The sequence below is a fragment of the Phyllobates terribilis genome, unplaced genomic scaffold (assembly GCF_046119375.1).
Source record: "Phyllobates terribilis strain yellow unplaced genomic scaffold, ASM4611937v1 Scaffold_11__3_contigs__length_659146591, whole genome shotgun sequence".
Lineage (NCBI taxonomy): Eukaryota > Metazoa > Chordata > Amphibia > Anura > Dendrobatidae > Phyllobates > Phyllobates terribilis.
In genome coordinates this window covers 93768579-93789906 of record NW_027362771.1, presented here as the reverse complement: position 1 = coordinate 93789906, position 21328 = coordinate 93768579, and the positions used below count along the sequence as shown (strand labels likewise).

Here is a 21328-nt window from a genome sequence, read left to right as displayed (position 1 = left end):
CAGACGCAGAGATGGCGGATCAGTCTATGGCTGGGTCCGGCCGGAGCCATATACCCCTGGGGGCTATGCTCAGCCATCTTCCCAAGTTTACAGGGGATGGCATGTCACTTTGGGACTGGGCAGAAAGACTGAGAAGTATGCTACGTATGTATCCCCTTGACCCTCTAGCCCAGGCGGAGTTGGCCCTCCTAACCCTTGATGGAGAGGCCCGACAGACTGTGATGTACCGCCCACCTGGGGACCGTGACACCGTGGATAAAGTGATAAAAATTCTAGAGGACATGCACGGTGACACTACAGATTTGGGACACTTGCGCTTACGGTTGTTTCAGCGGGTCCAAGGGGAAAATGAGACAGTAAATCAGTATGTTAATGCATTACAGGAAGTGACGGCCCATATCACTAAGAAAACTCGAGATGGGAACCGAGGACTGGGACCATTGGATGAGGTGTTGCGTGACCAACTGATTGCTGGCTTGAAAGACCCTTCCCTGAGGCAGATCCTGAAGGAGCGGCTGCGACTGAGCCCTGATATGGGCTTCCTGGAGGTAGGGGCTGAAGCTAGAGTCCTGGAGAGAGAAGTTCCTGTTCTCAAAGCCACAGTTAGAAGTCATGAGGCAATTGCTCCTGGATTCACCAACCAAGAGCCTGATTGGGTACGGGAAATACGTCAGGAAATTCGAGACATTCGGGGTGAGCTGAATTCTATTAGGAAGACTCCTACTGCCCCCTTGCCGACGGACCGTACTGCTCAACGCGGACGGAGACCAGAACGAGAAAGACGTTCCTATCCGGCCCCAGCACGACATGTACCCGACCTATCGGCAGAACGAGGACCGGAGTGCTGGACCTGCGGAGGTAGGGGGCATATCTCCAAAGACTGTCCCAACCGAGAAAGGAGGAGGAGGGGACAGCCGTTAAACTAAAATGCCCCACGGTTGTGGAGCATACCGTGGGGTCTCGAGCTTCAGAGAGTAGAAGAGGGAGCTCTGAAGACATTGTCTCCGAGAGGCCCATTATCTGGGCTGAATTCAATGGGCAGCGGATCCTTTGTTTGATGGACACCGGGTCTCAAGTGACCACTATGCCTGAGACGTACTTCCAAAGTCACTTTCCTGAAGTCGCTCGTTCCTGCCGGGAACCCACTGTCAAACTGGTGGCGGCTAATCAACTACCTATCCCAGTAGCGGGAGTAGTATGGATGTCTGTGCGGGCATGTGGAAAGGACCTCGGTCGAAAAGGGATTATACTGACCACCGGGCCCGGAGGCGATGGGCCCATTGTAACCCTGGGCATGAATGTGCTGAAAGAAGTCGGACAGTTCCTGGCTGAGGGCTGTAGCAAAAACAACTGGACCCGCGCCACTCGAGACCCAGCTAACAAGAGAGTGTTCCAGCACCTCGTGCGGGTCAGTCAGATTCAAAAGTTGCCCACTACCTCCCAGTACCTTGGTAAGGTATCGATACCGCCCGAAGCCACAATAACACTGCCAGTGGGACAGACTGTACTCACTTTGCCGGTGCTGGCACATGTGTCCTTAGAGGGCGTGGACATTCAAGTTGAACCAATGGAGGGAGAAGAAGCGCCCTCTGGACTCCTGATTGCTCGAACTCTGGCCACCGTGCGGCACGGTCGAGTACCCGTGCGCTGCATCAATTTAAGTGGCACCAGTTTACAGTTGTTGCCCCGACAAGAGGTGGCGCGAGTGTACGTAATGCCGGAGGCCCTTACTAGAGCTGACGCTATAGGGCTGGCACCTGTGGAAGGAAAACCATGGACCCTAGAGGTGTCCCTCAATAGCCAGGAACATGGAAGAGAACCGTTGGCTGGACGCCACCTCCTGGAAGAAATGGAAGCTAACCTGACTGAGTTTTCTGCTGGACAAGTGAGGCAGATCGAACAACTTCTACAGCGATATCAGGGAGTGTTTGCACAGCATGAAGATGATTTCGGGTGCACTCGGGACATTCAGCACGAAATACCCACCGGAAATACTGCTCCCATCCGAGAGAGATATCGGCAGATCCCGCCTCAAATGTACCAGGAGGTGAAAGAGCTATTGGCCCACATGTTGCGGAACGGTGTGATCCGTGAAAGCCAGAGCCCCTGGGCCGCTCCGATCGTGCTGGTCCGAAAGAAGGACGGTACCCTGAGATTCTGCGTAGACTATCGGAAGCTGAATGCCTGTACAGTACGGGACTCCTATCCACTCCCCCGAATCGAAGAGTCTCTATCTGCACTAGGGAGCGCCAAATTCTTCTCCTCCCTCGACCTGGCCAGTGGCTATTGGCAGGTCCCAGTAGCTGAGAAGGATCGTCCGAAGACAGCTTTTGTTCTCCCTATGGGCCTGTTTGAGTTCAATCGAATGCCGTTCGGACTAACAAATGCGCCAGGAACCTTCCAACGGCTGATGGAGAGATGCTTGGGGGACCTCAACTTTGAAGCCACTTTAATATATCTGGACGATATAATTATCTATTCCGCAACGTTTGAGGATCATCTCCGCCGATTGGAACAAATGTTAGAACGGCTACAAAGGCACGGCCTGAAAATTAAGCCTCGTAAGTGTCGTCTCTTCAAACGAGAAATTGAATATCTGGGGCACACTGTGTCCAGTGCAGGGGTGCACCCCACTGCGGAGAAAGTAGCTGCCGTGCAGAAGTGGCCCACGCCCGCCAATCTAAGGGAACTAAGGGCATTCCTGGGGCTCGCTGGATACTGCCGCAGATTCATTAAAGACTTCGCTAAGATTGCGAACCCGCTCAATGAATTGCTGAGAGGAACAGCCGGGGGAGCCAAGCGGCAGCCCATTCAGTGGGGCCCACGACAAGAAGAGGCATTCCGAGCATTGAAAATGGCGCTAACAGATGCCCCGATTCTGGCCTACGCTGACTTTTCGCAGCCGTTCATGTTGTACACTGATGGAAGCTTGCATGGGCTGGGAGCAGTGCTGGCTCAAGTACAAGGAGGGAAAGAGCGAGTGATCACGTATGCCAGCAGGTCACTCCGAGATACGGAGAAGAATCCGGACAACTACAGTTCGTTTAAGCTGGAGCTACTAGCACTGGTGTGGGCCATGACCGAGAAGTTTGCTGAGTACCTGTCAGGGTCAGAAGTGCAAGTGCGGACAGATAACAACCCTTTGGCCCACTTGGAGAACGCCAAACTGGGCGCGTTAGAACAGCGGTGGGTCGCAAGGATGTCCAAATTCCAGTATAAAATCGCCTATCGGTCCAAGGCCCTGAACACACATGCAGATGCCCTGTCCCGGGTCACTCAGGCGGGGCCGAAGAAGGACAGAGATGAGGAGCTTGAAGGCGACGAGATCCCGGATTTCAGCCAGTTCGCCGCTGCTGTGGTCGACGCCCAAGAGACCAGAGGGGAGCCGAGGCCCACTCAGATTCTGGGACGTTCAAGAGACGAATGGATACATCTGCAGCAATCCGACCCGGAGCTAGCAAAGTTGAGAGAATGGGTCGCCCTTAATCAGAGACCCGACCAGGAAACCAGAGCCGCTTCACTTCCAACTACCCTACAAATCCTAGGCCAGTGGGAGAGGCTCCTCCTGAAGGATGGCTTGCTATGCCGAAGAATCCAGCTGCCTCGAGAGTTTGATGTTACCTGGCAAGTGGTAGTTCCAGGAGCACTAGTAACACAGCTAGCCCAAGAAGCTCATAGAAGAGGTGCTCACTTCGGAGTAGAAAAGACCTTCCGGTGGTTGCAACGGCTGGTGTATTGGCCTCAACTGCGACAAGAAGTCGAGGGGGTCTGCCGAACATGTCGCCAGTGTGAGTTGAACAAGCCCCCGGAGCAAAGAGCTCCCATTCAGACCATCCGAACTTCTGCCCCCTTGGAAGTCTTGATGATTGACTACTTGATGGTAGGAACTTCATACAACGGTTATGGACACTGTTTAGTCATGACTGATCACTTCACCAAGTTTGCAGTAGTGACGCCCACTAAAGATCAGACGGCAGAAGCCGCAGCCAAGGCCATCTGTCAAGATTTCATCCGGATTTATGGGTGCCCGAAGCGAATACATTCTGACCAGGGGGCCTGCTTCCAAGGACGAGTGATGGATGAGCTATACCGCATCTATGGGATCGACCGCTCCCGGACAACGCCCTACCACCCGCAAGGGAACGGGGCTTGCGAGCGCTTTAACCGAACCCTGTTGCAAATGTTGCGAACACTGGAAGCGGACAAAAAGATGAAGTGGCCCGAATTCGTGTCCGAGCTGGTGTGGGTGTATAATAATCGAGTTCATGCAACCACCGGCTACACCCCCTACATGTTGCTGTTTGGAAGAAGTGGCCGAGAAATCACCGAACTGGAGCTAGACTCAGAAGACCCCGGTCCGGGCAGTAGCCCAAGTACCTGGATTCGAGAACACCAGCGTCGACTCCATACCGTGAGAAGACTGGTTGCTCAGAAGTTTCAGGAAGTAGAGCATGCAGTTCGGCCCCCGACCACAGGTGGATCGCTTCAGCCAGGAGACCGAGTGCTGGTGAGGGCTAAACGATTTGGGAGTAAGCTGGACCATCGTTGGGAGGCAATACCATATCGGGTGGTGAAGAAGGTTCACCCAGACAACCCCGTCTATGAGGTTAGGCCCGAAGGGGATGACACCGCGACATCCAGGGTGTTGCACCGTAATATGTTGCGACCTTGCTCCTCTGAAGCAGAAGTCTGTAACAGGGCTGGGCCCTCAGACGTGTTGGCTGAAGTACCACATACAGGAACCTTGGGGGATGAAGAAGGGTGGGCCACAATGCAGTTGGGCCCGTCAGAACCGTTGGTGCCACTCCCGAGTGGAAGTCAGAATGAGTCAGGAAATGATTTGCAATCCCCAGTAGTTGATTCCTCGGATCTCCCGGAGTCTCCTCCGCAAGAAGAGCCCCGCAGAACTGAGCGGGCTAATGCTGGAATTCCTCCTAACCGGTATGCTCAGGAAGAGTTTATCTGGTCTCGAATCCAACAGAAAACGCAGGAGTGTGCCCAACTCCTGTCTGAGCTTGCACTGCCTGGAAGGAGACATCAATTCTGCGAGGAGTCCACTCGCCCGAGGACTGGCGAGCAAAAAGGAGGGAGGAATGTAGAACGAGCTAAAAAGCTTGTAACAGAACTTCAACATGACGTTTCAAGGATGGAGCGAGACTGCCATCTACTGGCCAGAGACAGTCAAGCGGAACCAAAATACACAAAGGAAGTTGCAGGCAGGGGAGATTCAGAGGCTGGACCCGATCAGGTGACTTCCAGGAAGGAGTTCAGAGAGATAAGAGGCCAGCGCGCCAAACCTGAGGGGTCTTTGGCGCCAAGCAGCAGAGAGGAGCAGACGTGCTCCCTGCGTCCTGAGAAACCCCGTGTGACAGGCCAAATCCAGAGGCCTGAGAGGTGCTCCAGCCGGGCACCGGTAAAAGAGCTCCGGATCCCTCACAGTTGTGACTCGAGTGCTGTGCCTGCTGAGGATACTAGGAACCTGATCGCTGTGCTGAGTGAGTTCGCGGAACCCGACGTCGGCCGCCGACAGACGAGGCCTGGACCCCCCTATCCAAGGCTCGAGAGACTGCCCCCAACAGCCAAGCAGAGAGGAGCTGCATACGTGAGCAGGGCCGTCACTTCCACTGCTCACCCACGGTACCGGGGACAATTGGGTTTAAGTACTCAGGTTGGGAGGGGGACGGTTGGGGCTAAAGTAGCACAACGTGATTTAATTGAATTCATCCGGAAAGAGACTCACGGCCTAGCGGGAATAACCGGTGACCCCCGCTAGGGCCAAATTCACGGTTAAAGAACTTGTGTGGTGCTTCTCATGCTTGAGGGCATCACCTTACTTTAAGAGACTGCGCCTTATTTTAAGAGACTGCGCCTTACTTTAAGAGACTGCGCCTTACTTTAAGAGACTGCGCCTTATTTTAAGAGACTGCGCCTTATTTTGAGAAATTTCGTATTTTTCTGATATTTCAAACCACTGTTCATTACCCTTGTTGCTAATGCCTTGTTTCAGTATACCTGTTGTATAAAACTGTTTACAAACATTTCTGACTGTTCTCGCCTTGTGTCTCTGTGCGTTGCATTCCGGCACCTGCATTACATAGGTCTCCTCACTCTGACATGCAAGGCCTGGCTCATCACTCTCCACAAGGAGAAACATTACCCCTTAGATCCCAGTTTTAAGCCTCTCAACTAGCCAAATCAGTTCTTATACTTTACACTGATGAAAGGCAATACCACGAAACACTGTCTCTGCAAACTCAGATTCTGATTTGGCTTTTATCCTAAGTCATATGACAAGGCTCATTAAAGGGTCAATGTTTTTATTTTAGGATTGCTACTTCCAATAGGTGTAATACTAGGGTTCTGGTCCTCTTCCTCTCTAAAGAGGCAATTTGCATATTTAATTTCCCAGAGGAACATGCATGGTGTATAGGTCTTGTCACTCTGACATGCCAGGCCTGGTTTGTCACTCTCCACAAAGAGAAACATTACCCCTTAGATCACAGATAAATAACTTCAAATTTACTTGATTTATTTAGAGCCGCATGCCTTTACACTGACGAAAGGCAATACCACGAAACACTGTCTCTGCAAACTTAGATTCTGATTTGGCTTTTACCCTAAGTCATATGACAAGGCTCATTAAAGGGTCAATGTTTTATTTTAGGATTGCTACTTCCAGTAGGTGTAATACTAGGGTTCTGGTCCTCTTCCTCTCTAAAAAGGCAATTTGCATATTTAATTTCCCAGAGGAACATGCATGGTGTATAGGTCTTGTCACTCTGACATGCCTGGCCTGGTTTGTCACTCTCCACAAGGAGAAACATTACCCCTTAGATCACAGTAAAATAACTTCAAATTTTCTTGATTTATTTAGAGCCGCATGCCTTTAATAAATTAAGCACTAATGGTGCAACTAGAGGCCGATGGGCCCCAGTGAAAAATTTGGAATTGGCCCGCATGTTGGTCAGATGCATGGGCCATTGTAACTTTTTAAACATGTTTTACATCCCTCCCCCATTATGTAGTACCTCCATCCTTGGCCCCTTCCTGGGCCCATCCTGGAATACATCTCCCTTATCCTGAGCCCATCCTGGTATATTTATACCCCATCCTGGTGTATATTTCCCTCATCTTGGGCCCATCCTGGTATATATATCCCCCATCCTAGTATATATGTCCCCCATCCTGGGCCCATCCTTGTATATATGTCTCCCATCCTGGTACATATGTTACCCATCCTGATGTATACTCTATGCCTCTCATCCTGGGCCCATCCTGGGCCCATCCTGGTATATATGTCCCCCTTTCTGGGCCCATCCTGGTATATATGTCCCCCGTTTTGTCACTGTTCTTTAACGCATAAAAAAAATTATTCTACTTGCCTTCCTCTACTCCCATGGCATGCGGCATCCTCTTCTATAGCCAACTCAGAGGCCATCAGCTGACTTCAGTGTGCAAGCAACAGGCAGTGCATGAGGTCACTGTCATGCTTTGCTTGTGACTGACACACCGACATCAGCTGCCGGCTTCTGATTAGCCAGCAGCTTGTATTGCAGTGCAGATTCCTGGTGGGTGTCTGTGCTGCAATGAATTTCAGCTGAATGTGCGTCTTCAGATGTATATCCCACTGAAATATGCATTGGCATTGGCGGGCTCCCACATGGGCCAGGTCGCGGTCACACCTTCTGCGACTGCAATTGTTACGCCTGTGTTAAGCATACTCTGGCAAAATATACCATTATTAAAGAAGCACTCCAAATAAAGCATGTCGTTTAGTGTAAGTGCATTAAAATACCAATCGCCATCTTCCCTGGTTTCCAGAGCAGCTCCAGTTCTCCTTTAACTTATATAAGTGGAATTTCGACTTCCCAGATCACATTGTGTGCCAGAAGTCACTTTTACAATATAAGCCCATGGAACATCAGAACTAGGCTCCATACACTTGCATTGTAAAAGTGAATGCCGTGTTAACACATATACCCCAGAGTGACCGGCAAATTGAATATTTAGAAAGGCTAAATGCATCAAGTCTAGCTTTGATCAGTCTTTTGCTGTTGACTAGGCCTCAAGTCATATCACATTCAATGCGTGTTGAAGATAACAACAAATTTGTTGTTCCCCACATGTACGCATGGTGTAATGCTTATCAAGTTGTGTATTGTGCCTCATGTGAGGCAGCACACGTCATTGACTACGTGCTTGCATGGCCATTAATGGGTGTAGCACCCCATGCGACTACATGAAGCATAGTTAGCACTGGAAGATTGGTTTGAAGAGTGAAGACTGATAAAAAAGCTAGTGAAGACTGGGCTGGGAGCTTCAGCAACTGAACAGGAGAGGGGCAGGCTAAGATAGGTGAGTTTAATATTTTATTATTTTGAAACCCCTTACAGGCCGTCTGTTTAGTATTGTTTATTATGTTTTGGGGTCAACAGAGACCTCAGAGCATAAAAAATGTTTTATTCATGTTGAATCGAATCTGCCATCTGATTCAAGCGAATCTGCTGAAAACTAATCTTGGAAGATCTACAGTACTTATCTATAGTCACTTCAGCAGAACCTAGAAGAGACACCTGCCAATTTTTTCTCTTGCTTTGGCTCCTTAGAAGGAGGGATATTGGAGTTTCTAATGTGGGAAGGGTATACTTCTTTTGATATTCGGATTGGCACTTTGGAGAACATTTAATCAGCAGGGAAGTGGAAAAACATGGCTACTTTCAGAAAAAGAACCATAATAGTTGATAGCTTGTGTGTGGTGTTACAACTCCGTTCAATTGACGTGCATGGGAATAAGGCTATGTGGCCACGATGCAGAAATGCTCAGGATTTTTACCTGAGCGTTTCTGCATCTCCCTGGCAGAAAAAAAACGCATGCGGATTGTACATGCAGATTGCACATGCGTTTTTCCTGCCAGGGACAAGCGGATGTGAAGCGTTCTTCACATGCATTTCCGGATGTGGGTTGTCAAGTGCTTTCCAAGCGATTTTAGCATCACTTGGAAAGTGCTTGACAACTTGGTCACACTATATAAATCCATGCAAACGGCATGGATTTATATAGTGTGACCGAAAGAATGGTAAAAAATAAAAAATAAATATTATACTTACCTTCTGATGGTCCCTGGTGTCCTTGTCTCGGCTTGCCGGCAGCTTGCGTTAGATTAAAGGACCTGCCGACGTCAGCGGTCGTGTGACCCGTCACATGACTAAATGACGTCACCGCAGGTCCTTTAGTCTACCGCGAGCTGCCGGCAAGCCGAGACAAAGACACCGGGGGCCATCAGAAGGTAAGTATAATATTTATTTTTTATTTTATTCTTTTTTTTACAGGTACTTTGGTACCCGGGTCCGGAGGAGAGTCTCCTCTTCTCCAGACCCGGGTACCATCCGCACATTCAAACGTATGGAATCAGCATGTACAGATCCAGTGATGCGTAATCCATGCGTTCCAATGCAAGTCAATGGCGGCGAAAACGCCGCGCTTCCGCAAAATAATTGGCAGTGCTGCGAATTTTTCCGCAATGATAATCCGCAGCGGAAATTTCCGCAGCATGTGCACAGCACATGCGGATTATCATTGGGGAACATGGCAGACCTTCTACCAAACGTTTTTTAAGCCTTTCTGCAGCGGAATTGCTGCTGCGGAAACGCTTTTACAAAAGCATAGTGGGCACACAGCCTAAACCTGCAATATCATACACACCTGTAGAGACATATTATACCTTAAAAAAATGTATGCAATCTGATTGACTTGACTCCACAGATAATTGAAAATTCATACATAACAATAAATATATTTCCAGTTCCCATTTTCACACTTTTTGGATTAGGACATCTAATCAATTTAAAATTAGGTTATGTTTGGTACTAGCATTACTAAAGGTAATTAGATGTTTAACCCTCAATCTGTAGCTTATGTTTATGTGGAAATAAGTACTTTTGTACTTTTTCAAGTAAGTTAAAGAGGACCTCTTTAAAGGGAATCTGTCAGTGAGATCAACTTTTCTAGCCCATCTATATGGGCATGAAACATAGTAGCATAGTTTTTAAGGTTGAAGGAAGACTAAGTCCATCTAGTTCAACCCATAGCCTAACATGTTGATCCAGAGGAAGGCAAAAAACCCCATGTGGCAAACACTAAGCTCCACATTGGGGAAAAAAATTCCTTCCCGACTCCATGCGACAATCAGACTAGTTCCCTGGATCAACGCCCTATCAAGGAATCAAGTATATATAAACTGTAATATTATACTTTTCAAGAAAGGCTTCCATGCCCTTCTTAAATTTTAATAGTGAATCACTCATTACAACATCATGCGGCAGAGAGTTCCATAGTCTCACTGCTCTTACAGTAAAGAATCCGCGTCTGTGATTATGATTAAACATTCTTTCCTCCAGACGTAGAAGATGCCCCCTTGTCCCCGTCTCTGGCCTCAGAGTAAAAAGATCAGTAGAAAAGTCTTTGTACTGTCCCCTCATATACTTGTACATAGTAATAAGATCACCCCTAAGCCTTCTTTTTTCCACACTAAATAACCCCAAGTGTAATTGTGGCACCCCAGGGGTCTGGTTTCCACAGTAATAGCAATATTACGTCTGGGAGCAGGTGGGAGGTCTCCTGGTCAGGAATCCTATGCATGCCACACCTCCTGCCCAGTCCTGGGAGGGGAAGAACTTCCCCTATATAAAACTGGGGCTGAGGCAGGGTTAGAGAGAAGGGAAAGAGGAGAAGAGGAGTCCCAGACAGAGACATAGTCTGGTCTGGAGAGGAGCAGCTATAGGAAAGAAAGATCAGGAGCTCAGTGGGAGCAGTGCTAAAAGGAGTCAGGGGCTGGAAGCTGTAGAGCTCGCCCTGATTGAAGAGTTCTCACCGGACCCGGAGTCCGAGGCTGTGGGGACTAATCCTTACCCAGCAGCAGAAACCGACCGGCAGGGGATTTCAGGTCCTCTGGCCAAGAAACCCGAAGGCACGGTCACACGCAAGGGACCAGCACCGCCGTCGTGAAGCGGAAGCTACCAGAAGGCCCCGAGTCACCGGCCATACGGGTGAGCACCACACGGTACACTCAGGGACGTGGGCTACTTTTACCCGCCTCTAGCAAGGTAGCAAGAAGAGTACAATTAGTTGGGGAGGCCTACAACTCCGCCTGGCCAGGGGAGATCCCATCTGCTCACGGACTGACCAGGCCCCGATCGCTAGCCAGTACTCCGGGAGGGTCTACCTTTGTCATCAGTAAAGACCCTGAACTACACCGCACCGTCTCTGAGTGGTTCCTGCTACCTGCATGCTATACTGCTACCCCCTTCAAACACGTCGGCTGCCCTGAGGCCATACCCCTCCCGTTGGGGGTTATACCATCTACGCTGCACAATCGTACCACCGGCCTCAGCGGTCTGCCCTGCAGCGGCGGCCTCATAGCCGCATTCAACGGGTGGCGTAGTCGAACACCGTACCATCTTCTGCTAAACTCTGCCACTCAGCTTGACTCCCTGGGCACGGACCGGGTCACCGCCACGAGATTACTACCCCTATCAGATCCGGCTCCGGGTAGGCTCCCGCGTGCGCAACGCTGCGCGACTCAGGCCCAGGGGCGCGTCATAATAACCTGTCTTGGTATTGCAGACCCCCCAGTCCTCTAATAACATTGGTCGCTATTCTCTGCACCCTCTCTAGTTCAGCTATGTCTTTCTTATACACCGGAGACCAAAACTGTACACAGTATTCTAAGTGTGGTCACACTAATGACTTGTATAGAGGTAAAATTATGTTCTCCTCATGAGCATCTATGCCTCTTTTAATGCATCCCATTATTTTATTTTCCTTTGCAGCAGCTGCCTGACACTGGCCACTAAACGTGAGCTTGTCGTCCACCAATACACCCAGGTCTTTTTCAGTTACATTTTTGCCCACTGTTTTACAATTAAGCATATAATTATACATTTTATTTCCTCTGCCCAAGTGCATTACCTTACATTTATCCCCATTAAAGCTCATTTGCCATTTATCAGCCCAAGCTTCTAGTTTACATAGATCCTCCTGTAATATAAAATTGTCCTCCTCTGTATTGATTACCCTGCAGAGTTTAGTGTCATCTGCAAATATTGAAATATTACTCTGTATGCCCCCTACAATTCTTTTTAAATATGTTAAAAAGAATGGGGCCCAATACTGACCCCTGTGGTACCCCACTGTTAACTGAGACCAAGTCTGAGTGTTTTCCATTAATAACCACCCTTTGTTTCCTATCACTGAGCCAATTCTTAACCCACATACATATATTTTCCCCTATTCCCATTGTTCTCATTTTATGTATCAACCTTTTGTGTGGAACCGTATCAAAAGCTTTTGAAAAGTCCATATACACAACATCCACTGCATTTCCTTGGTCCAGTCCAGAACTTGCCTCCTCATAAAAACTGATCAGATTAGTTTGACAGGAACGGTCCCTCGTAAACCCATGTTGATATTGGGTCATGAGGTTATTCTTCTTCAGATACTCTATTATAGCATCTCTTAGGAAACCCTCCAGGATTTTACCCACAGTAGAGGTTAAGCTTACCGGCCTATAATTTCCAAGTTCAGTTTTTGTCCCCTTTTTGAATATTGGCACCACATTTGCTATACGCCAGTCGTGTGGTACAGACCTTGTTATTATGGAATCTTTAAAGATTAAAAATAATGGTCTATCTATGACGTTACTTAATTCCTGCAGTACTCGCGGGTGTATCCCATCCGGGCCCGGGGATTTGTCAACTTTAGTGGTTTTTAGACGCCGCCGTACTTCCTGCTGGGTTAAGCAAGTGACATTTAATGGAGAATTTTTGTTATCAATAATCATGTTTTCTGTCATGCGATTTTCTTGTGTAAATACGGTTGAAAAAAAATCATTTAGCATATTGGCTTTTTCCTCATCCTCATCCACCATTTCACCCAGACTATTTTTAAGGGGGCCAACACTATCATTTTTTAGTTTTTTACTATTTATGTAGTTAAAAAATATTTTGGGGTTATTTTTACTTTCTCTGGCAATGATTCTCTCTGCCTCAATCTTTGCTGCCTTGATTTGTTTTTTACATAATTTATTTAATTTTCTATATTTATTTAATGCCTCATCACTACCTACTTGCTTTAGTTCTCTAAATGCTTTCTTTTTGTCACTTATTGCGCCCCTTACAGCTCTATTTAGACATAGTGGTTTCCTCCTATTTCTAGCATGTTTATTCCCAAAGGGTATATATTGTGCACAGGTCCTATTCAGGATATTAATAAATGTCTCCCATTTGCTTTGCGTAGCTTTATGTCTCAGGATATCGTCCCAGTTTATAGCACTAAGATCATCTCTCAACCGTTGGAAATTTGCCTTCCTGAAGTTTAGTGTCCTTGTAACCCCTCTACTACACATCTTATTAAAGGTTACATGAAAACGTATTATTTTGTGATCACTATTACCCAAGTGACCCCCAACTCGTATATTTGATATGCGATCTGGCCTATTGGTTAATATTAGGTCTAGCAGTGCCCCCTTTCTTGTTGAGTCCTGAACCAGTTGTGAAAGGTAATTGTCTCTCATAGTTGTCAAAAACCTATTACCTTTGCTTGAACTACATGTTTCTGTCCCCCAATGTATTTCAGGGTAGTTGAAGTCTCCCATAATAATGACTTCTCCTTGAATTGCTGCTTCATCTATTTGCTTTACGAGGATATTCTCCGCTACTTCCATTACTTTTGGAGACTTATAACAAACCCCTATCAGTAATTTATTATTTTTTCCCCCTCCCCTTATCTCCACCCACAGGGACTCTACATTTTCATTAGATTCACCTATATCCTCCCGCAAGACTGGTTTTAAGGATGATTTTACATATAAACACCCCCCCCCTCGCTTGTTTGTACGGTCATTTCTGAACAGACTATAGCCCTGAAAATTAACTGCCCAGTCATGGATCTCGTCCAGCCACGTCTCAGATATCCCTACCATGTCATAATTATTTTCCAACAAAATTAATTCTAATTCCTCAATTTTGTTGGTGAGGCTTCTGGCATTAGTGTACATGCATTTTATGTATCTCTCTGTACCTCTATTCCTTCTTACTTTATTGACTGTTCTAACCCCACCCCCAATTTCTTTATTTGTGCCCAGGTCACTATCTGCACTCTCTTCCCCACCTATAAAATGAATACCCTCCCCCCCAATCCCTAGTTTAAACACTCCTCCAACCTTCTACCCATTTTCTCCCCCAGCACAGCTGCACCCTCCCCATTGAGGTGCAGCCGGTCCCTAGCGTAGAGTCTGTAGCCAACTGAGAAGTCGGCCCAGTTCTCCAGGAACCCAAATCCCTCCTTCCTACACCAGTTCTTGAGCCACTTATTTATCTCCATAATATCTCGTTGCCTCTCTGGCGTGGCACGTGGTACCGGTAGTATTTCAGAGAATACCACCTTGGAGGTCCTTGCTTTCAGCTTGCAGCCTAATTCCCTGAAATCATCTTTAAGGACCTTCCACCTACCTCTAACTTTGTCATTTGTGCCAATGTGCACCATGACCGCTGGGTCCTCGCCAGCCCCTCCCAGTAATCTGTCAACCCGATCAGCGATGTGCCAGACTCGAGCGCCAGGTAGGCAGCACACTGTTCGACGATCCCTGTCTCTGTGACAGATTGCCCTATCTGTTCCCCTAATAATTGAGTCCCCCACTACCAGCACCTGCCTGGCCTGCCCTGCTCTCCTATTTCCCTCTTTACTGGAGGTGACACTCCTCCGGCTTTCAGGGGACATGCCATGCTGCAGCAGTGCTACCCCTGTACCGTCACTCCCCTCATCTGCCAACTTTGCAAACTTATTGGGGTGTGCCAGATCAGGACTAGCCTCCCTGGCACTCTTCCCTCTACCCCCCCTTCTAACTGTCACCCAACTAACGGCCTCACTGTCCTGCAGCTCCCGACTATCACCCTCCCCCACATCTACCCCAGTGAGCTGCTGCTCAGTGAGCAGCAGACTCCTCTCCATATTGTCAATGGATCTCAGTGTTGCCAGCTGCTCATTTAGATCCAGTACCTGGGCTTTCAAACGCACAACGTGCACACATCTCGCACAGCAGTAAGCAACCCCGACCGGCTGTTCAAGGAATACATACATGTGGCAAGATGTACACTGGATAGCATTGTCAATAATGGAGCTCATTTCCTAATGGGGATTGCAATAGACATAATGCTAAGTAAAAAGAAAAGTAAAGAATTAATAAAATACAGACAGCAATTCAGTCCAAAGTCCTCCCTTCCAAACTCCCTGAATCCAAAGTCACTGAAAAACAAGTCACACACTTACTTTCGTTCGCACTTACGCTCCGGTCACACTCGCAAACTAAGAGATTTAAAGAGTTGTTTTTTTGTTTTTTTCCCCTTTTCCAGCAATGCACCCTACAGCTCAATGCACTTCCAAAAAAAAGGTCATAGAAAGTTGAATGAAATGATACCTTGATATATACAATCTATTGTTTTAGTCCAGGGAAATACACATTTTTCTTAATATGTACATTAGCTGTTAAGATCTAACGGCCAGACATAGATCTCCCTGAGAATCCCATTTATAGGTTGCGCAGCACTCTGCGCAGTCTTTCAGAGTTTGACTGCCACTGCAGTACCACTGTTAATACTTTGGTGGATACCCCTTAGTTTTGGATATATTATCTAGTCTTTGTTTAGGCCACAGCTCCACTATCAGTATTTGGTCAGTATTCGGTCAGTATTTTTTCTCAGGAGTGAGAGCCAAAACCGGATGAGGAACAATCAGAGAAAAGGTATAATAGAAACAAGTCACCAATTCTGCATTTATCACCTACTCCTGGTTTTGTCTCCCACTCCTGAGAAAAAATACTGACCGGATACTGACCAAATACTGATAGTGGGGCTGTAGCCTTACAAGTACACTCCCCTGATGAGGCATCAGTATTATGGCAGAAAGGCGCTGGTAGGGCTTTTTATATATTTTTGTGGGGTTCAAGTGGATTTAGGTCATACTTAGGCACTGCCCTTGTCAGGTCAGGAATTATTCAGGCCACGATAGGGGAATTTAGGACCATTGACTACCACCCTGTCTGCTGTATGCTGTCTCCATGCAGAGGATCTTATTGGATCCGCTACAAACATATTGTGTGAGATCGTAACCTTTAATACTGGCACTGGCATCATCGATCACTTTATTTTATTATTGTAAATATTGTATATACTTTTGTTATGTGTGGTTTATTTGAGCTAGAGCTCTTTTAATGATACCTATGAAAAGTTAAATTTTATCTCTTCTGCTGTATATCTATTAGACTATTTGAGGAGTACTATTTGTCCTCATTGGGTGGATAGGTTGCTTGCTTACTCCCCAAGAATCTGCCTACAGAGCTGCTTTTAAAGGAAAAGGGGAGTTACCAGTGAGAGACATGTAATGACTGACAGTCGTCTTCTGAGCTACATGTTTCACACTAGTAACGCCCCCTTTCATTTAAAATAAGCTCTGGAAGCAGATTCTTGGGAGATCTGTGTCCGGCCCATAGATCTTAACAGGTCACTTACATAATAAGAAAAATGTAGATTTCTCTGAAATAAGACAACAGATTGCAGATATCAAGATATCATTTTATTACACTTTCTATGACCTCTATGCCCATATAGATAGCGCAGGAGGATTAATTCTACTGAGATTCTCGCTTAGATAAACGAGAGAAATTTAATATAACACCCGACAATTCTGTCCCATCCTTTTACCTTTTCACAACATACCTGATAAATTCCAGCGATAAATGTAACGGTGGCTCCTACTGTAATGGCATAGCAGCTTCTATCACAAGTCAGTCTTGAGGTCTGATTAGCATCAAGTGTTTCATTGGTCATTAACCCAGCTACTGTTGACAGATGGCCTCCTTGGTCACTCAATTTGTCATAACCTGCAGCTTGCAGTTCTCGGTCCACAACTTCACCCACCATTAAGCATAGCACCCCAAATATTCCAACATGAATATGCTTAGAAGTTCCCATTAAAAAATATATGATGCATGCAAAAAATGAGGTGTAAAGACCATAGATAGGTTCCTGACTGGCCAAAAGCGAGTAAGCAATGGACTGTGGAACAAGCAGAATACCCACTATAAGGCCAGACATGGCATCACCCAGCAAGTATTCTTTCAGTTTGTATTTAGGGAGCCATTGCAGCACAGGCAGAAAACCGAGCAGTGCATCTTTGGCTTCATTATGAGAACAGCTACATGTTTTCTTTATCTTTTCAGTTAAACGGGTTTGTAGGGAAATTGTTTTCTCCTCTTTTTCTTCCAGATGTATGGTCCCTGGTGGCCGGGAGCTGCGGTGGGTAGCTTTGATGTTGCCATTATCCTCCTTTTTCATTGTGATTTCTTTTTCATTTATCTAAGAAAAAAATAACACTGATCAGAATAGAAAAAATATTGGTAATAATGTTGGAAATGCATAAGTCCTGATTCATCATTTGCATTTTTTTATTTATTTATTTTACTCACTTATATAGCCATTAATTCCACAGCGCTTTACAGACATTATCAGCACTGTCCCCATTGGGACTCACAATCTACATTCCCTATCAGTATGTCTTTGGAGTGTGGGAGGAAACTGGAGAACCCGGAGGAAACCCACACAAACACGGCGGGGACATGCAAACTCCTTGAAGATGTTGTCCTTGGTGGGATATGAACCCAGGACCCCAGGGCTGCAAGCCTGCAGTATTTTTTTAAGTCATTTTTCTTTTATGTTTAGTGGTATACCATACTTGTGCGTGCAAGTTCATGAATTTTGCACAACATCAAAAATGGTCTTAATTTTTCCATTTAAACTTTTTTGCACCTTTTTTTGCACAAAAAGTCACACGCTTTGCAAAATGGCTTAAAAAGTACACATTTTGCAACTTTTCGAAAAGTCGCAAATGATGAATCAGGCAAAAACATCTGGAAACCTTAAATTTCGCTCATATTGGTAAACTAGAAAAAAAATGTAAAAACTGACAAAGGCTGGGGTCACATGAAAGTATTGTCTCTCATACGAGAGAATTGGACCGATTATGCTTATCACACTCACAGTGTGATTGATTTTCTCGCTTGTGGAGAAGATGGAAAAAAAATTCTCCATCTTCCCCACTCTATCAGTCCGTGAAAATCGGAGTACATTCGGATGTCATCTGAGTGGGGTCTGATTTTTGTGACTAACCTATTGAATTGCATGGCTGAGTGTGATCTAATTTAGGGATGCAAGTCATGCTTGCTGCGATTTTTTTTTTTCCCCTTGGACTGACTTGGTTCGAAGAAAAGATGAGACATGTGCACGGCCCAAAGAATAACATTAGTCTGTGTGCAATCCACTGTTTTGTCACATTTGGACCAAAAATATGGTCGTCTGCACGAGCCCAAACACTTATAAAACAGATTTCAAAAAATGACAAATGGAAAGAAAAAATTAATATGGCACAAACAAAACACAGGCTCAAATTTTTTTAAAAAATCAACCAAAAATGGGTACAAATGCAATAATGAATAGAGCCCAATGACTACAAATTAATCAGGCTGATGTTGTGTTTCTTTCTTTCTCGTACTATCAACATATGCGTAATTTAGCTTAATCATAATTGTTGCATTATATTACAGCTAAAGAATGTACTATTAAGTAAATAGGAATGTATTAATTTCATGGTCAGAACAGAATAAAGCTTGGCATTCTTTAGAAACTAAAGTACTTAAAATTTATTAAGCTGATTTCCAGTTTTCCACTACATTATCTTTTAAAGCCTTATTGCTTTACTGTTAGCTTTTGCAAAATATCTTAGTTGACTACATTTCTAACATATAAAGCAGTCAATTTGCTCAAAAATATCAAAATAACCTTGTTTAACCAAGAAGGATAATCATTAACTGAATATACACAAAACAATATTTTATCGCCATCTTAAAGCAAATACATCTGGTCTAGTGCCTCACATATCTATGGTGAAAGCTCAAGTGACCTCATGGATATGAGTCAGCGGATTTAGAAGCTCCGGATCCACAAAAAATCCTAGTAAGAGAGCAGACTTTCATGTCATATTTTCAAGAATTCTTTATTTTACCCTATACTTCAGAGCCATCTTATTTTCAACATTTCAGATTTTTATTTTCAATATTTGGAGTAATGTTGTTATTCTAATTTTCTAACTTCTTCTTATAACATCATTGTGTACTATTATGTTTTACTACATAATATTATCCTCAAGGGAGGACTGCTCTTCAAGAAGTGATTAATATCACTGAAAATAAAAAGGAGTGACAAATAAACATATAATATAAAGCCATACTTATCAACTCTCCCAGAATGTCTCAAAATCTCTAGGAAAAAAGAGACCACCAGGAAAAGTGTGCAAGATTTCTTGTGCTATATTCTTCATATAGTACCCCTGTAAAGTGTCGGAGGGCGGTAGCCATGGACTAGCTGCTGCTGCTGCTTTCTCCAGGCCTCCATCTTCTGAAGCCGCCGCAAATAACTCAGGGGACACGCAGTTCGTTTCAACAAGCAAAAGTTTACTGGACAGTTCAAGATTCTAACACTCCGTATTGGGCACAATACTTTTTAGTTCTTGCTTTCATGATACAGTGCGTCTTCAACATTACTATCTGTTCCTCCTGGACTATCCCTATATTTACTATTCCTGTTATCCCCAGGGATTTACCATCCAGTCCCGCAGTGCACCCGGGATCCATTACCTTCCCTTCATCCACGTCCATCATTCCATGTACGCCAGAGGATAAGGCACCCTTCCTAGTACCAGTACCGAGCTTTGAGCTCTGGAGGTTGCAGGAATGGCTGCTAGGGATTGCAGTAAGACCTCCCACTGCCCAAAATGATAGCTGTTTGCCAACTTCAACTTGAACTTGACCTTGGTTACTGTACTTCCCTATCTGACTATCAGGAAGCAGTCCCTTTTTACTGGGGCTTTCCCCTCCCAATATGGGCTAGTCCTGAACTTTAACTATGTCTGTCCCTACAGCATGTGGCTGGGCAGATGTCCTTCACAAACATTATGCATTACATTTATAAACAGTACAGACCAAAAGTTTGGACACACCTTCTCATTTAAAGATTTTTCTGTATTTTCATGACTATGAAAATTGTACATTCACACTAAAGGCATCAAAACTATGAATTAACACATGTGGAATTATATACTTAACAAAAAAGTGTGAAACAGCTGAAAATATGTCTTATATTATTCTAAGTAGCCACCTTTTGCTTTGATGACTGCTTTGCACACTCTTGGCATTCTCTTGATGAGCTTCAAGAGGTAGTCACCGGAAATGGTCTTCCAACAATCTTGAAGGAGTTCCCAGAGATGCTTAGCACTTGTTGGCCCTTTTGCCTTCACTGTGCGGTCCAGCTCACCCCCAAACCATCTCGATTGGGTTCAGGTCTGGTGATTGTGGAGGCCAGGTCATCTGGCATAGCACCCCATCACTCTCCTTCTTGGTCAAATAGCCCTTACACAGCCTGGAGGTGTGTTTGGGATCATTGTCCTGTTGAAAAATAAATGATCCAACTAAACGCAAACCGGATGGAATAGCATGCCGCTGCAAGATGCTGTGGTAGCCATGCTGGTTCAGTATACCTTCAATTTTGAATAAGTCCCCAACAGTGTCACCAGAAAAGCACCCCCCACACCATCACACCTCTTCCTCCATGCTTCACGGTGGGAACCAGGCATGTAGAGTCCATCCGTTCATCTTTTCTGCGTCGCACAAAGACACGGTGGCTGGAACCAAAGATCTCAAATTTGGACTCATCAGACCAATGCACAGATTTCCACTGGTCTAATGTCCATTCCTTGTGTTCTTTAGCCCAAACAAGTCTTTTCTGCTTGTTGCCTGTCCTTAGCAGTGGTTTCCTAGCAGCTATTTTACCATGAAGGCCTGCTGCACAAAGTCTCCTCTTAACAGTTGTTGAAGAGATGTGTCTGCTGCTAGAACTCTGTGTGGCATTGACCTGGTCTCTAATCTGAGCTGCTGTTAACCTGCGATTTCTGAGGCTGGTGACTCGGATAAACATATCCTCAGAAGCAGAGGTGACTCTTGGTCTTCCTTTCCTGGGGCGGTCCTCATGTGAGCCAGTTTCTTTGTAGCGATTGATGGTTTTTGCAACTGCACTTGAGGACACTTTCAAAGTTTTCCCAATTTTTTGCACTGACTGACCTTCATTTCTTAAAGTAATGATGGCCACTCGTTTTTCTTTACTTAGCTGCTTTTTTCTTACCACAATACAAATTCTAACAGTCTATTCAGTAGGAATATCAGCTGTG

The 21328-nt window shown here is 45.7% G+C and overlaps 1 protein-coding gene across 5 annotated transcripts in view; it reads right to left on the bottom strand.

Annotated features, from left to right (window-relative positions):
- Nucleotides 1-21328, bottom strand: part of SLC26A2 (solute carrier family 26 member 2) — a 116988-nt gene that overhangs the window by 20744 nt on the left and 74916 nt on the right. For all 5 annotated transcript variants that reach the window (XM_073651345.1, XM_073651346.1, XM_073651348.1 and 2 more), the window contains exon 2: nucleotides 16771-17409. In XM_073651345.1, the coding sequence (XP_073507446.1) occupies nucleotides 16771-17388 (618 nt within the window). In that variant the 5' untranslated portion in view covers nucleotides 17389-17409. The remainder of the gene's footprint in view (nucleotides 1-16770; nucleotides 17410-21328) is intronic.